The sequence below is a fragment of the Eurypyga helias genome, unplaced genomic scaffold (assembly GCF_000690775.1).
Source record: "Eurypyga helias isolate BGI_N326 unplaced genomic scaffold, ASM69077v1 scaffold15401, whole genome shotgun sequence".
Classification (NCBI taxonomy): Eukaryota; Metazoa; Chordata; class Aves; order Eurypygiformes; family Eurypygidae; genus Eurypyga; species Eurypyga helias.
Window position 1 is genome coordinate 46,843 of NW_010229055.1, and position 17,763 is coordinate 64,605.

At 40.3% G+C, this 17,763-nt stretch overlaps 1 protein-coding gene across 1 annotated transcript in view; it reads left to right on the forward strand.

Annotated features, from left to right (window-relative positions):
• The window catches only part of LOC104516054 (DENN domain-containing protein 5A-like), a gene marked incomplete at its 5' end in the record, with an annotated part of 49,879 nt that overhangs the window by 29,382 nt on the left and 2,734 nt on the right, over window positions 1-17,763 (forward strand). Inside the window, 10 exon segments of the mRNA XM_010160253.1 lie at window positions 1,379-1,531; window positions 4,718-4,802; window positions 5,613-5,697; window positions 6,672-6,800; window positions 11,124-11,245; window positions 13,207-13,352; window positions 13,989-14,107; window positions 15,401-15,582; window positions 16,390-16,472; window positions 17,303-17,426. Coding sequence (XP_010158555.1) covers window positions 1,379-1,531; window positions 4,718-4,802; window positions 5,613-5,697; window positions 6,672-6,800; window positions 11,124-11,245; window positions 13,207-13,352; window positions 13,989-14,107; window positions 15,401-15,582; window positions 16,390-16,472; window positions 17,303-17,426 — 1,228 coding nt within the window.

A 17,763-nucleotide genomic window follows, 5' to 3' on the forward strand; every position in this document is an offset into this window, starting at 1 on the left:
AGATTGAATACTCCGATGGGTCTTTATCAGCCTGCTGCCCATGTCTATTACAGCTTTTTGCAGTTATCACTTATGAGACTATACTACTTTAACAAGAGTGAATATTCCAGCAGAGAAAGTTGTGGTGAAAACGCAGGAGCTTTTCTGATAACTAAGGGAATTAGGTTAAAAAAACCTTCTGAAATGCAAATTTTTAATCACTTAATGAAGAAATTTGGCATTAGTTTGTAGGCATGGTTCACCATTATATATCTGACAATGTATTAATCAGTTGAAATAAATCAGTTGGATGAAATATTTATGTTTATATCGACACAGTAAAGAGAATAATTACGAAATAGACACGTTCTTGCCTTAAGTGAGTGGAGGTAATAATAGCAGTTGTATACAACCTTTCCTAAAACTGTGTGTAATGCATGCATCTACTTCTGATTTCACTTTAGTTTTCTGTATGTCTGAAACTGTCCAAGTAGTCCCCTTGATGTAATAGAGACATACGACAGAGAAAATCCTTGACGATAGACTTCGCTCTTTCACTGTGGGAATACAACTCCAGGGAATGTAGTGAGCCTGCTGTTAGCAGGGGAGATGAGGAGGAGAAACTAGAAGCTAACTTAGGATTCTTCATCTCAACTAAGACTTTGCATAGGTGCCTAAGGGAGTATTACTTATCTGAGAACTACTCTGAAATAGCAGCAAAGATGAAGAAATGCATGAGAGATGAGCAGAAGTCATTTTTCCCTCCAGGTAGCTATGTGATTAATGTATTGTGACTGGGAGAGTGTACTTCAAGAACTGACCAGTATGAAATTTTGTACGATTTAAGAGTATGTGGTTCATTTGGGGAAACTTAAGAGAGGCACCCAAGAATGGGTTTGGTTTAAATGCAAAAACATTTCTGACAGAGCAGGCTCTCACATGCATGACACATCCCGCTGCTTGGAAGCACTCGTGCACATACGTTCACCTCCCCTGGGAGCAGGGGGACATAGCATACTGGTCCCAGACCATCACTGACCAGGCTTCAAAACACCCCAGCTTGCCTTGCAGAGCCTTGCTGCTGGGCCTCTAGCTTGTCAGTGTGGGGCCTGCTGTTCCCTTTGTTGGTGTTACTCTGTGGAGTCCTACGTGCCAGTTTGCAAGCCCCTTGTTAGAAAGGTGGAAGAGGCTGTAAAGTGATCAACACTGGTGCTGCCATGGCTTGAAAAACAGGGATTGAAATACAGTCTTGCAGTAGCTTCAGAAATACTGCATACACCCAGTCATTCTGCCACATCTTTGCTGTTGCGTCCTTCCTTCTTGGTTATTTGAAAAGTTTAAGTGATCTTGGAAGTTCCTGTGGAAAGAATTAATTCTTTTTTTGCCTTGTCTTTTTGAGACCAAGAGGATGTTGGTTGAAAAAATGGGCCGAGAAGCTGTGGAGCTAGGTCATGGTGAAGTGAATATCACCGGTGTAGAAGAAAATACCCTGATAGCCAGTCTGTGCGACCTCTTAGAAAGGATATGGAGCCACGGTCTGCAAGTCAAACAGGTGAGGAACAAATGTTCCTGCGTGTTACAGAGCACACCTCCTAAAGTCATGGTATGCTCTTCCGCTCTGCAGTTACAGAGGAGACCTTCTGTGTGTATAGAGATGTGTCAAAATACTTGTGTCCCCCTCTAGCCTTTTTTGTGTGAGTTACTGTCCCTTTGTCTGTCTCCACTTTTTGCTCTGGGGTACGTGCAAGTGCACTAATAGATGTGTTCCACAGGTGACTTCTTGAAAGACTTTCTTTCCGTTTCATGTGGGATTTTTGTTAGGTTCTGTCTGTGGGTTTGGTGGCTTTTTTTAATAGGCTGATAAATGAAACTATTTCTGTTTTCATAATACTTTAGTTATTGAAGTTGTGTAGGCTGTAAGGCAGCATATGCTAAAGGTGCTGTCAATGGGATATGGCTGGGGAATTTTTTTTCATGAAGGATAATTTTAGTTTTTAAGAGTAAAACTATTGCTATTTTGGTTCTTCCTGAATAATGTAGGGATAATTGAGTGATGTTTACAAGATCATTAGTTAGAGGTGTTGGGTTTTGTATTAAATTAGTAATTGTTGTGCTTTTCAATTGGGAGTCACTTGTAGGACCAAATGAAGTTTGGAAGGCCTTTGTCCTTTCCTCCTCCTTCTTACAAGGGAAGAGCAAGGATAGTTAAGAGTTATAACTCTTCTTTTTAAAAGAATGTGCAGAATAAATGTACATAATCCAGACAGCTGTAACTCAGTATCTCTGTTCCCAGAACCCAAGCACCAGTGTGTAAATCTGCTGTCCCTCAAAATATATAGGAGTTCTCTATGTGAACACTTACCTTGTGATTCTCTCCCTTCCCTCTTGTATATCACTTAGGATAGAAGCTGTACTGCTTTCGTCTTAGAAGACAGAGCATCAGTATACTCTGCTTCAACTCAGATTTGGGCCTTTCAGACCACCAGACGGCCAACCCTACATAAGGTTAATGCTTTGGATTGATTGCAGATGTTGGCAAACAGTGCTGAATGGTGGAATAAGTAGAGTGGTGGAATGTAATAGAGGCCTGATGGAGGAAGTGCAGTGCATCTTGTATTATGATCCACAGTTGTTTGGTTGTTTTTTTTTTTTAAAAAAAAAGAGCACCACCAAGTACTGTGTGCGCTGGCCTTCATTAAATATGCAAAAGCCTGCTGTTTTATACATCGATTTTATTTTATTTTTTAATAATGAGCCAAGGAAGACTCTTCTTTCCCAACTGACCACAGTAATGAGGATGGCTTTCCTTCCACCAGTCCCTACTTTTACCTCTTCCCTGCTGATCAATGCTGACTGTCCTACATTAGCTACCTACTGATTCTTCCACGTGCACAGTGAATCCACACTTTCCTTCGACCAGAGCAGTGCAGGAGAATTGTCGAATGTAGGGTCTAAGGACTGTTAAGAAAACCGTGGTTATTCCCTTGCCCATTCTCTGTCCCACTGTTTTCCTTAGGCTGTCTTCCTTTTCCTTGTAGATGAAACTTATGTCATCATTGCTATTTGGTGAAGTTAAAGGAGAGTAACATGATGGTAAAGGAAATGGGCGGATATATACTACATGAGTTCTAACATTCATCATGATTGTTGACATCTGTTTGCTGCAGGATCCCTTCTTTGCTGCTTTCTGTGATCTGTTGCAGTTCTCCTCGCCATGGCAGCTAGTTGCTGAACTGACTGTGTGTGCCTGTGTGTCTTTATTGAGAGAAATGCCATGTTAGATGTAACTGTTCCCTGGTTGATATTTTTCATGGTCTCTTTTTATGTTTTTGTAAGACTTGCAATTTTGGATTTCCGTGTTGGATCTCTCAGGTACACACGTGGGGCATTGAACTCCTCTGGATTTTTTTAATGTCTTCACCACTGAATGCATATTTTTTAATAGATTTCTCTCAGCACAGATGTAACAGACACTCCAGGCTTTATCTGCCAGAGGCAGGCCACTTCTAACGGCCATGAGGGATTATTCCAGTTCTTTGTCAGCTGTAGTGAGCTATAGGATTGAAGTATTTAGAGATTTCTAAAGATAAAAAATATTTCAGAGTTGAACCATAATTACTGTACCTCCAGGAAGGCACTTACATGATTTTAGGTGACACTGATAATGCTGAATTGACAACTGTTGCTTTTTGTCATGGTTTCTTCCTGTGCAAAGTTGTAAATAAAAATATGGCTTTATAATATAACTGCTTTTCTGAAATGCAGAACTGCTAAACCTTTACTGGTATTTCTAGCTAATAAAATAATTTAGGAAGATGATAATTAATTTCCTCTGTAAGTAATTCCAGTTAATGTGCTGGAGAGCCACTGTTCAATTACTGCTGCCTTTCTGTGGCTTTGCAAGCTTTTGATTAACCATGTAGAATATTTTATGATGAATCCAAGGATCTTTTTAGTTTTGCCAGTGAAAGATCTCACATTGCTTTCAGCCACCAGAGGTTTAAGAAACCAACATAGTGAGCAAGATGCACCTTTTAACATAATCTGATGGATTTATCTTGGCCTAAATATTACATCCCAAATTTTTACTTAAAAGTTTGTTTTATAATGTGTAAAGATGGAGTATTCTTGTTGATAAGCTTTCATTGTCCTGCTTGTGTGGTAGGTTGTCTCTTCTCACTGTGTTTGTGATTTTTCCCAGTCCTTTGTCTAAGGAAATTCTGGGGGATCTTTTGAGGTTCTGAAAACTGACAGCACGCATCTGTAGTCCTGAATTACCCTGAAAGGAACAGATGCACAAGACTTGGTCTGGGCATAAGATGGTTTACTCAGGCTGTCTCTGTGTCTGTTGTCATTTCACTGCTGGAGAGGCAGGGAGGAAAAGACACATAGTACAGGTTATGGCCTGAGATTTAGAACTCTGCTCGCACATAGTGTTTTACAAGTTCTTAAATATTTTCTTGTCATGTTAGTGAACTGTGAGAAATGAAGTTCAATTGACTTTTACCTGTTACCAGAATCATTAGATCCTAGCACTGTGACTCTAGCTTTTCTTTTTCAACCTCTTTCTGCTCCCAGGCACCTCCAACTTGCATCTCATTTTTGGTTGTACCCAATGACTTTCTAGGGAGAAACATATTTAAAGCAAAGTTTTGTTACGGCTGACACTTTCAATGATGATTTTAAACTTTTTTTATTCAGCTGATAATGATTTCTTTAACTTTTTTTTTAATTTTAGGGAAAGTCTGCTTTGTGGTCTCATCTGTTACATTACCTAGAGAACAGACAGAGAAAAACTACATCGGGCAGCTTCAGTACCTCAGGTGAGATTGGCTTTTGTTGGAAGAGTAAGATAAAAAGAACTATGAGGAAGAGCTGCCTGCAGATTTGCATCATGCAGAGATTGTTTCCTTGGAAATCTTCTTCACTTAATATAACAGAATCAAGTATTCTATCTGCTACAGAATTAATATGGACCTGGTGTATTGCCTCGAGATTTTGTGAAAAATTAACTTGTTTGGATTTGGCCCACTTGTTTGAGTCTGGTATCTGACTTGTCAGGTACTTCTTGTGTCAGATGGGGACATAACTTTGGAGAGAACAGTAGGTTTGGGGGAGGTGGTGGGTGCTTTATAAGAGTAATAAATTGCTTCAAAAACCCAAACAAACGCAAAATGTAGTATTTTAAAAAGTAGTGGTGGTAATAGGAGTGTGCAAAGTGATAGATTAGTTAGGCATATGGTGTGCAGTGTAAAACATGTTGGTCAGTGTTTTCTAGTGTCAACAGTTCTAGTCAGTTACACTACATAGAAAGAAAACAGGGTGGTCTTTAGAAAATAATACTTGATTAGTATATGTCTTGGGCCATTTGATGTCACACCCATTTCAGCTGAATCACAGCTCATTAATGTGTTAATGCTCAGTGTGTGCTGATCTGCGGAACCATCTGTGTAGCATGTTAGATTTTCATGTCATTTGAAGTGGAAATACAACACAATATCTTCACAAAGCAGTGAGTCACCAATAACTCAGGAGTGTGAGTTGGTGTTAATTCAACTTCTCTTTTACATTGATTTAAAAAACTTTAGATGGATTTCAACTAACAACAAGAAATTCTGTTCTTCTAAATCTAGGAATACTTTTTGATTCAGAAAGGAGAAAGTCTGATACCAGTCCAGCCATGTCACCTCTTAGAATCTCTCTCATCCAGGATATGAGGTGAGTTTAAACTACTAAAACCAATACAGAAAACCCATGAGACTTGTATACCTGTTTCTGTGTATAATGTGTACCATGCAGAGAAGCCTGTGTTTCATACAGCAAGAGGGGGATTGTGGGGAAAGAACCTGCTGAAATGTTTTAGCGGACATAGTGCAAGCTTTACAAAAAGCGTTTTCATACTGAGGAGATTTCATGTTTTTGGAGCAACTAGCTTATAGAAATACCCTGACACAGTTTTAATCTTTTTGTGAGTATTCCATATTGTATTATTTCCACGCAGATGCTGGTATGGCATATGTATTTTCCCAGTCATTGCCAAGTTGATTGCGTAGCTCTGAGCTTGTTCTTGCTTCTCAGTGAAGAAAACAGTTTAATGAACTTGTTTGATCTAAAGAATAGGTTTATCTAACATTGAGTAATGTAATGTGAATAAAACTGTAACTTCTGCTCGATGCCCTTTGTTCAGTACATGAAAAGAGCAATATGCAGAACTTGTAAATTAATTTAGAAATTATTTTTATTTCCTTACCAACATCTAATTTTTTTCAGTGGGGAGGATTGAATTGAGGATTTTCAAGGCACATGCTTGTCCTTTCAGAATGTATCATTTGAGTCTTGTATGCAAGAAAAGCTACTACTGAGCATGCAAAGACAGGATCTAATTTTTCAAAGCACTCATCCATAAATATTGCAGTGATAAGGTCCACAATGATTCTTAAATCATGTGAGGCAATGGGCCCGGTTTAGAATTTTGTAAATAGGGCACTGCATTGCAGGTATTTCCTTTTCAGGCTCTTATTCTTTTTCAGCTTGATATGCAACGAATTTAGATACTGCTGAATTCTAAGGTGATTATGCCTTTTTTTTTCCAGTAGTTTGGCAAAATTTCTTCTTCAGCCTAGCTTGGTTCAAATGAGCTGTCACACTTTGTGAATACTGGGCAGTATCCTTTTTTTTTTTTTTTTTTACAGGCATATCCAGAACATTAGTGAGATCAAAACAGATGTTGGCAAGGCCAGAGCCTGGGTTCGTCTCTCTATGGAAAAGAAGTTGCTCTCTAGGCATCTAAAACAGCTACTTTCAGATCACGAACTCACAAAGTAAGATGGTTTTTCTTGGGGAAAGCTTTTAAAAATTAAACCTGTTTATTTTTTTGACTTCAAAAACCCAGAAGTGCCTATTCTTTCCTCTGCTTAGCAGTGTGCAAAAGGCAGAGAACAAACAACCCTTCCAAGTGTGTATCTGTACCCGTGTGTGAGCTGTTGGGGAGTTATGAATTCAGTACTGGGATTCTTAAGGTAGAGAATCAGTTCTGTCAGCATAGACTGTCTGCGACTTTGAGGTGAAATCTTCAAAAATAATAATAATATGATGAGGTTATAATGAGCAAAGTTCACCTAAAGGATAACATTTTGTCAAAAGATGGCAGATTGTTGGCCCAGAGCCTCAAATATGCAGCTTATTGGTTCCATAATACCTTCAGGTTCCCATATCGGTACAGTGCCTGGCTGTGGTGCCTACACTCCATCATCCACACAATTCCTCTTAGAGTCAGCATACCAAGTTCCCCTAGTGATGCTAACATCTGCAGTTGCCTGGGGAACTACTGTGGTGCAGATTCTCTGCATATTGGCTGCAGTCCACCCTGGAAGTCTCTTCAGTGCTATACCTTATCTTAAAATGTGAATATACATTTAATTTCCCAGTCACGTCCAGTAATTATTCCACTGCAGCTTAAATAGGAAAGCAAGATAGTTTGTACTTGCCTGAATTGCAGTCTATCTTCTAAAAATAAAGCTGCAGACAATTGCTTAATGCATCACCCAAAGGGGCTCATGGCTGACCAGCATAAACATGCAAGATTGCTTTTACCCTTGGCCCTTCCCATTCAAGCTCCTGTGTCCCAAGCTGTCGGATAGGCACTGCGTCAGTCGGCCTGTGTGGGAACAGCTTGGGTGCTCCCGCAGGGTGTACCAAGTGCAGAGCTAGCCCTTCGGTGTTTGCTGAATCCACACACCATGAGGTGCACGCACCAGGGACCTTGTCTGCCTTTTGAAAGGTGACACACCCCAAATCGATCTTGGAAGTTACTGGAACAGTGTCAGATTGGTAATGCAAAGTCCTGCCATGGCTTATGTAATACAAAGGTCCTGACTGGTCTCTTCTGGGTCGGAACTAGAGAGGAAGGGCAATTTGATTTTGAGATATTGAGAAGCAGATATCATCGACTGCTATCCCTTGATAAGACTGCAGGTGAACACAAGTTCCCATCCCAAATTGAAGCTTGCTCAGCTATCGTGGGCTGCGGGAACAAAAAAAATCGATAAATCAATAGAAAAGGGTTTATGTTGGCTTCTACATAACATAGCGGAAGATTTTCAGGCCTTGAATGAGCGCATCCAAAGGGACATGGCAGAACAAAAAGCTGATGAAGAACAACAGAAACTAGAAGAGTTGAACGAATGAGAAGGATATGAGAAGGAAGGGAGGGAGAAGAAGGAAAGGAGAGAGAAGAAGAAAGAAGCACACCTGATGAGAAAGACGCTGAGCCTGGGAACAATGAGAACCCTTTCCAGCCCACCTCTGCTGCAATTGCTGAGAAGGAGAAACAAGTTGAAGAGGAGAAGCAGCAGCAGAGCTTGGAGCCCGAAAAGGCTGCAGTTGTTTTGAACCGGCAAACAGGCCAAGAACAAGTGGATGCCCAGCACTCATCAAGTAGCAAGAGCCAAAATACAGATGAGCAGCCCAGAAATGCGCAATTCTGCCACTACAGAGCCTTTGCGGCATGAAGAGGATGAGCAGCGAGCCTCAGAATGCCTTGACTCTGTCAAGGGAAAGAAAAAGCATAAAAACCTGAGATTAAGAAGAGGCCACAGAGTAGAACTTCTTAATGCAGAGGACACTGTGCCCAGAAACCTCACACCACCAGCAGCTCTTCTGCCAACCAGCTGGCTTCTGTACCTCTTACCAGCATCGAGTGCAGCCGTGGTGTCTCTGGACTTATTGTGGATAAGGTTGGATATACTGTTTACTGTGTGGAAATTAACGGTTCTCTTCCATGGGCTGTAGTAATTGTCATTAGCTTTAATTGAAGACTTCTTTCTGGAGACAGCTTGACCTATGCTGTCCACTTTTCCTTTCCTCTTCTCCCACTCACACCATCTTCCCTCCCCCAATCCCCCTGAACCCCAACTGCTAACTACTTGAGATTTGACTTGTATTGAATTATGTTGGAGTTTCTGGTGAAGCTGTGGCCTGCCATCAGTGAGCAGGAAGAAGCTGAAGGGCAGAGTGAGGGATGCTAATTTAGAGATACAAGTAGATTTATTAAGGTTATGCCTTTCCAGTGAAGTCAACAGTCCAGATCAGGTTAAATTTAGTAGTGTTTGTCCCATGCTGAACAAGTGCTGTGAAAGGACTTTACACACGCCACCACAGTCCACCCCCTCACCCCTCAAAAAGAAGAAAAAACTCAACTCTCTTAACAATGGCCAATGCATTGTTCATCTATCAGATTCTGATTCTCTACAACAGTGAGACAGCAGTAAAATTATGTTTGAAATCAAAATGACAAGCAAAGGAGCAACTTGCATAGGAATGGCATAAATTCTTTGTAATCTTGTGTGCTTCATGCTGCATATTTAAATATCCTACTCAAAGAGAAGTATTCTAGGCAGCATGGATATAAAGTCTGCTCCATTTGCTCTTTTTAGAGGAAGTAGTGCCAACTTCAGTGAGGTCCTACAAGCAGTTGTGCAATTTCTGCCATTTTACAGTTAACATGATTGTGGTGCTCTTTTTTGAAGCCACTGTTAGATATTTTATTCTACCAATTCTCTTCACTTGGCATTTGCTAAAAAATATAAGAAAACTGAAACGTTTGGTTTCTTTCTAGTCTGCAAAGGGACTAGAGTTAGGGAACAGGAGGAAGTCACGTAGCTTTACTCCCCTGAGACCTTCCTGCACACAAGTAAACTGAGAAAACTTACATGTTGAAAAGGCAGGACAGCACATACTCTTGTGGACAGGCTGCCTGAACATGTGGTTCATATTGTTCAAATGGCACATGGACGCATTCACCCGTGAGACCTTTGTGCGTTTGCTACACTTGTGGCTACAGGGAGTAATGTTGGCTCAGTATCTTTATTTCCACTGAACATTTCCTGTCAATCTCTAGTGTTTTGTTTGTTCTGTAAGTGAGAATACCGCGTGTGTTAATCATCACTGGTTTGTTTCCCAAATTTCTGGCTTGTGAGACACTTGCTGAATTTTTGTAACGGATATATGAGATTGAGGGGAACTGTCAGGATGCCCTTCTGGCAGGAACAACCTATCCATGGCTGTGTCAGCATTTCTAACACCTAATTCATGCATTCATGATGTTTTGAATAGTCCTCTAGCATCAGTTGGGTTTTGATGCGTCTTGGCATGCTCTTCTTTTATGATTATTCACCAACCCTGGTACTATTTATTGGTTGCATAATTAACCAAAATAGCAGTAATCGCTGCGTACAAGTGAGTAACAGTATTTTCCTGTTGAAATTTGCACTTGAAAAGGAGGTTGAAGTTGTAAATTCTTTTCAAGGTTTCTCAGTTGCAAGTCTTGCAGTGTTAAATTCTCTAATGTATCTGAGTAATTTCACTAAATATAGATTGTTTCCATTTACAGAGCATTCTTCTGCATAGGTCTTTTTGTCTCCAGTTGTGAGAAAGCTACTGAGCTGCATCTTTTGATATTTCCACTTAAAAGAAGTTGCAGTTCTGTTCAGTGTTGCAGTCCTAGCAAAGAGTTTGCAAACCAGTAAAAGGGAACAGTAAGATTTTAGGCCACCTTTGCATGCTTATGATTTTGGTTATGTCAGGAGTTGTGTACTGTCAGCACTGAAGCTATTCCCTACCTTGACGTGTGGGTTGTTGTCGGCCTTGGCTTATCACCTGTAACCTAATACAAGCATATAGTCCCAGTGTTTGCCCTTGTGTCCTTGGAAAACAGCCTTCTCACTCTCTTATGTGCTGGAGGACTCTCCCACAGCACCATCTGCTCACAAGAAAGTTATGAGGACTGTCTTTACTTCAGTTATGTCGTTTTACATGGCCAGAAAAAGTCAGTGAATTTTTTCCAAGAAAGCAGAGTTCCTTTTTCCATCTTTTGGGGTGGGAGAAGACCCTTAGACCACCCCAAACCTTGCTTTTGAGGGGTGGAAAATAGTGTGAAGTATTGGGCTGATGCACTTGGGAGATGTCAGACTTGCTGAGTGTCGACATATCTTGGCACATGAAATACTGTTGGCTCTACCAGTATCACTTGTCATTTGTAATGGCTTACACATTCTCCATAGTTTACCTAATAAATATGCACAATAGAAAACATTTCACTGAAAGCATCTTGTTGCTATGACAGATTATTTGTTTTGCTTTGTCAGAAAACTCTACAAGCGTTATGCATTCCTCCGCTGTGATGATGAGAAAGAACAATTCTTATATCATCTCCTGTCATTCAATGCTGTTGATTACTTTTGCTTTACCAATGTTTTCACAACAATCTGTAAGTATTTGCTTTCCCCGGAACTCCAAATCCCAGATTTGGTTGAGTCCTTATCCAAAACTATGAACAGTTTTGAGCAATGTACCTTAATGTAATGTTCTGCTTTCTTCCTGGTATCTGTCTGTGAATGCTGTATCACTGTTTCTGTGATGTCTCTCTGTGTCACTAAAGCCTTTTGTTTCTAACTTGGTAAAATACACAGCTTTAATGCTTTTAGCTGGGGGAGAGTTCTCAGCAGAAAATACTGTGGTGGGCTTGTTTGCATCATGCTAAACAATCGTATGGGTTGTTGCCTATTGTTGCCTTACCTGTTGTCAAGGTAAGAATATTAACACGTGCTGGGACTTAAAAAGAAAACAAAACAACTTTCCTCTTTTCATGCTCAGCCCACTTTGCTGCATGCCTGTCTCCGAGTTTGGGATAGCAGTGAAATGCCTGTTGAGGGCTGCGTCAGAACTCTGGAATGCATGGAAGAACTTTTTCTTTCCTTTTCTCTTTTCTTTTTTTTTTTTTAGTTTTCTTTTATTTTTTTAGAAAGATGCCCTAGAGAAACTTCTAACCCTTGTTACTGATGCTTCAACGCATTACAGAGTTCTTATGCATTTGTGTGCCTGCTGCACCAGCACCTTACTAGTAAGGCAGTATAAGGAAAGATTTTATCAAGGCTTATAAACTTGGGGGTGGTGCGTGAAAGGACTTCTCTGGCCCCATGGTAGGAGCTACCCTTGATGGTATGATATGATCCATATTTGTGTGTATGAACGACAAAGGAAGCAGACATCTGAGCAAAATAATTTTTGGTCGTCTTGTGGGTAAGTTCTGGACAATCCTAAATCTGGTCTGCTGGATACAGTTAAGTTGTCACATGTTAAGACTATCAGTACAGAAAATAAAAAGGGAAACATCTTAATTCATTCTTAAATGCTACAAGCATCAAGCTTTTAAGAATATCCAACCACCAAATGCTTTCTTGAGGGCACTGACAGCTGAGGAGACACTGAGGGAGAAATGTATTAAAACCCTCAGCTGAAAACCCTAACTGTAATGCCTTTGTGCACTATAAAAGAAGGGCAGATCGCCAAGAAAACAATGATCATTCAGATAATCGGCTTTTGTTATGAAAGTTTGATTAACAGGGGGCTGTGCTCAAGATGCTAGGTGATGGAAGAGCACACGCATTTCCTCAGGAGTGTGTGCCTCCTAAGTCAGAGAAGGGGCTGTAACTCAGGTGTACTACGTTGAGTTAGTCACTGGTAAACCAGGGGACCAGAAAGCGGTTGAGCATGTGTGTGGTGCCAGTTAGAGTGGGAAAAAAGTTATTTGTTCTTTTTAAAATTGAGAAATCTTGAAGTTAGCTTAACTAAGAGCAGCATGGGATAGAGAAACTTGCAGCATTATAATGTATTTTGATTGAATTTGTTCAGCTGCAGTAGTGAAGGCTGCTGCAAGCAAGCCCTGCAAACAGAGGGTTTGGTTAGGATTTGAAGGGGAGCTGGTGTTAGCTGTGTAGTGTGCATGCATGCACACACAAAAGCAGGCAGTTTTTGAGCACTGAGTTGCATGCTGAACTACAATGTGGTCCTGGATATATGAATATTTTGTCTTCACTTCCTTCTCTCTGAGCTGGGGACAAGTAACCATCTTTATGACATGTTTTGAGGATGATGAGAAATTATTATACCCATATGAATACATTATTCCATTCGTGTTTCTTTTTTCATTTGATAGTGTTTTGCTATCAGCTCTGCTTCTTAATGACTGCTGTGTGTACACTTCCTGATTGTCAATCAGTGCTTAGCATGCAAGTATTAGCATGATTAAACATCAGCTCTGATGTTGTTTTAACATCTCATGGTACTGCGGTATTACTTTGACTTATCTTTCCCTCCCCCCCTTCATTAAAGAGGTTCCATAATTATCCTCCTTCATTTCTGAAGTGTTATTTCTTCTTGTGTTTACAGTGATACCATACCATATATTGATTGTTCCTAGCAAGAAACTTGGTGGCTCAATGTTTACAGCCAATCCTTGGATCTGTATCTCAGGAGAACTGGGTGAAACAGGAGTCCTGCAGATTCCCAGGAACATATTAGAAATGACTTTTGAGGTTTGTATTGCTTGATACAAAAAAGTGCTTTGAATGTTCTGTTTCTTAAGTTTTAATTTCTCCCCTTGCTGTACCATATTGACATACGTTTCATATGTGTTTGGATAGTTGCGAATACTTCCTGTGCCTTTACATAGCAAATTTAATCTGTATTTAATAACATGCAGAGCAAAATGACTGACAAATCCTTAGGCCAAGGATGGATGAGGCTGTCTTTTTGTGTAACAACTTTGTGCTGTAATAATAGAATCATAGAATAGTTTGGATTGGAAGGGACTTTTAAAGGTCATCTATTCCAACCCCCCTGCAATGAGCAGATGGAGGGTGTCATATTCTCTTGTACTGGAAACAAAGAAGTGATTCTGCTCTGATTTTTGTGTGTGTGTATGCGTTGAGTAAAATTTAACTGCAAAATCTAGTTCTGCTGATGTTCTCTCTGCTGATCAAAACAGTATTTAACAATACAAAGCAAACAAACATAAAGCAACCTACTCCTAGAAAGCCCAGAATCAATCATGCAGTCAGAAGGAGAACCGTATTTCTGATTCCCTGTCTGAGCATGTTCCCTAACAGTTTACTCCTCCAACATGCTGCTTCCTTCAGTTTACTCTGACAAACTCTTTGTTTAATTTGCAGTGCCAGAACCTTGGAAAACTGACCACAGTGCAAATAGGACATGATAATTCAGGGCTGTATGCCAAGTGGCTAGTGGAATATGTTATGGTCAGAAATGAAATAACAGGGCATACTTACAAGTAAGTGTCATCCCCACATTTCATGCTGGGTAAGTAGAATTTTTGCAGGCAGCTGGCACAGTAGGGCTTGTTTGATTAGAAAGGTCTTACCTCCTGGGACTCTGTGTCTACAGTCGCCATTACCTGAAGGCATGGAAAGGTCAATCGGCTTCTGGCATTAAACAAATAGTGATTCTGACGAAATTAAAGAGAGTTTTCAGTTTGCAGATGCACAAGTCTAGCCTCAAAACACTGGTGGAGAACATGAGTTGACTGATGCTCATTTTAAAAGTAATCTGCCGAAGGAAGAAATAGCAAGTTAGATCTTGCTGCTTACCAAATATGGGTGGTATTTCATATTAAGGCTGAGTGCTTTAGGTGTCAGAGAGAGGCTTTTGGACACGAGCTGGAACACAAGGGCTTATGAGTGTTAGAAACCTGTGTTTGCATAGTGAAAGTAACACAATGAGATGTACAGTAAGAATTAATTTTATTTGTGTTAGGTAAAACATAGTTTGATGCCCTGTCCTTTGTTTAGAGAAACTGTCAGGCTCATGTTTGTGACAGTCGGGTAAGTCCACTCAGTTCTCCATGCCAGTTTGTTTGTAATTCAATCAAGAGGCAAGATTTTACTTTTGGATGCTGTTCAGTTTTCTGATTAGGTTGATTAAACTGACATCAAGATTGCTTCATAGAAAGTGCTAATGAGGAAGTGAGCACGTGTGCCTTCTAGTGTCTGATTTAATATCCTAATTTCAATAGATGTATTGGTGTCTTGACATTTAAGTGTATGTTTGGATTGGGGTTTTTTTGGTGTGTGGCTGGCCTGCTATGTAACATACTCAGTTCAAGCACAGGTGTATTTCACCACCCATCTGTAGTGTGCAGTAGGTCTTCCCTTCCTACGTTTTTTCCTCTGCAGCCTTCCAATCATGTGCTAACATATAGGACACAAGACAAAATCGGCCACTGCTTGCTTTGCCGATCATGTAGTGCGACATTTAGCACAAGCTTGGAACTGAAAAGCTGTTTTACTTTTGCTCCCTCTGCTGGCAAAAGTCAAAACCGAGGCTTTGGTATTTGTTGCTACATGAGAGACTTATTTCTCATAACTATACTAGCAGAATTTGGGTTTTACACAGCTGCAGTTGAAAGTCTTTGGCATGGAATTGAATCTTGGTTGTTGCTAGATGAGAGACTTATTTCTCATAACTAGCAGAATTTGGGTTTTACACAGCTGCAGTTGAAAGTCTTTGGCATGGAATTGAATCTTGGTTGAAGGACTTGATCCAATTATCTCCTTTATGTTCATAGGTTTCCCTGTGGAAGGTGGCTTGGAAAGGGAATGGATGATGGCAGCTTAGAGAGGATCCTGGTGGGAGAGTTGCTGACTTCCCACACTGAGGTTGATGAGCGGCAGTGCCGAACCCCTCCTTTGCAGCAGTCACCAAGCATGATCAGAAGATTTGTCACTATATCACCAAACAATAAGCCAAGTGAGTGGTGGGATATTGTTCTGCATCATTGCCTGGGCAGAGCTTGCAAACAGAACTGCTTTCTTGTGCTTTAGAACTGTAGCTTGGAGAGAACCCGTGAAACTCACCCAACCCCCTACTCAGAGTCCAGCTAACTCCCCAGTTACAAACCTGAGCAGGTCTACTAAAGTTTGGGAAGTCTCTAAGGATGGGATGAAGATGTCTCTGGACTCCTGGTGCAGTGCTAGCTGCCCTAGTGGTGTTTTCTGTGTTCTTGTCCTTCATCTGTGGAATGAATGCAATGGAGGAAGGTAGAAATTTGCTGTCCTGTCTCTATCTATCCTTCATGGTTGAAAAAGCTTGCTAGTGTTTCTGTTCATGAGATTGCTGTTCTGGGGTTGTCTTATTCATGATAAATCAGGAGGATACTTTTCTCCCAAGCATGCTTGGGTTTACAGTGAAATTATCACAGGAAGTTATGTCCAGGATGCCCAAATGTAGTGGTCCTAATCAAAGCACATCTTTTCTTGGCTTTGGGCCCTGGTCAGAAAACTAGCTTAATATGTAAAAACCCTTTCCAGCTGTTGTTCTGTTGAAACACCACAGTGTTAACTTTGATATAAAACCAATCCATCTCTATTTCTATCTTCTTTACAGTAAATAAAAGTAGACTTGTTTTTTTATTACCCTCAGTCCAGCACCCCCGTTTCTGGTGAGGATTTTTGTTGTTTTTTGGCGGGGGTTTTTTGGTTATGCTTTACCCTTCATGCACAGGTACAATTATTAAAACTGTTACAGAGTGACGGGATATGTTTTTGCATTTTGCAGAGTTAAATACTGGTCAGATACAAGAAGCTATTGGTGAAGCTGTCAATGGTATTGTCAAGCATTTCCATAAGCCAGAGAAGGAGGTGAGGAGTTGTGTTGTTTGTGTAGTGGCAATTCTGTTTTAAAATTCCTAGTGGTAAGCATTGGAGAATATATAACAGAAAAAAACTAAACTGAATCAACAGCCATCTGTTTGAAAATTCCTTAAGTGGAGCAAAAATGAGATACTGAGACGACACTGTTGGAATAGTATATCCCCAAGTCCCTCAGTTTTGCTACGAACTGGACCATTCTGTTAATTTCAGTATGAACATTGTGATATTGGAAATTGTGTTACAAGTCAAATTCTGCTGAGGAGTCTACCTGTACCACTCAGGAGTGTTGGCTCCTGTTTAGTTGTTCTGGCCTAACTGACGTTTTACATCTACAGTGAGGACTGGGTAGTTTTTTTCTATGTCCATGTTCTAAATAAGAATTTGACTTTTTTCTAGGGTTTAAAAGTTGCGTTAAATATCGTTTTTGTTGATAAGCAAACAGTCTGAGGCACCTGCTACAATGGACCTATGGTCTTTGTTACTTAATATAAGAGAAAAATATTTTCTTAATGTTCTGTACAGTAGTCATTATTATAAGTAAAACTTGCTCATGATCTTCATCTTGGCCTTTTTGTGGGTTCTTTTGATGATGACGAGGCACTGAGACTGCTTTCTTCAGCCTCATTCTTAGGAAGTTCAACAAATTTTTGACTTGTGAGAACTGGGCCATCCTCTCTGGTACCACTGTTTGACAGTAGACTGTAATTTTGGGCATCTATTTATTTAAAAACTGGTTTTAGTAATAGATGCATGAGCCACTTCTGTGTCCCAGGCTTCCAGACTGAAATAAGTGTGTGTGCTTTCTGTGTGCTTGGCAGAGAGGCAGTCTGACGCTGTTGCTGTGTGGAGAAAGTGGGCTTGTTTCAGCTCTTGAGCAAGTGTTTCAGCATGGATTTAAATCACCGAGACTCTTCAAAAATGTCTTTATTTGGGACTTTTTAGGTAAGTGGAAGGAAGAGCTACCAGAGTCTCTCTGTGTCTTTTAAATATATCCATCCGTGTTCGTTATCACTGCCACTGTGTCTCAGCTGGTGTGAAGAGCAATACTTCTTGGAGGCATCTTAGCAGCTGAATTGCCATAAGAGCTCTTAGCTCCTTGCATTGTTGAAAGAAGGAGCATCTCTCTTCTGCCAGAGTTGACACTGTAATTAATACAGTAACTGGAGTTTGACGTTCATGCAGTGATAGTGTAAAACAAATTTTCTTAGTGAGGAAGAATTATTTAAATAAGGTGAATTGGCATATGGTAACCTTGTTCTTAATTCATAGAATCACAGAA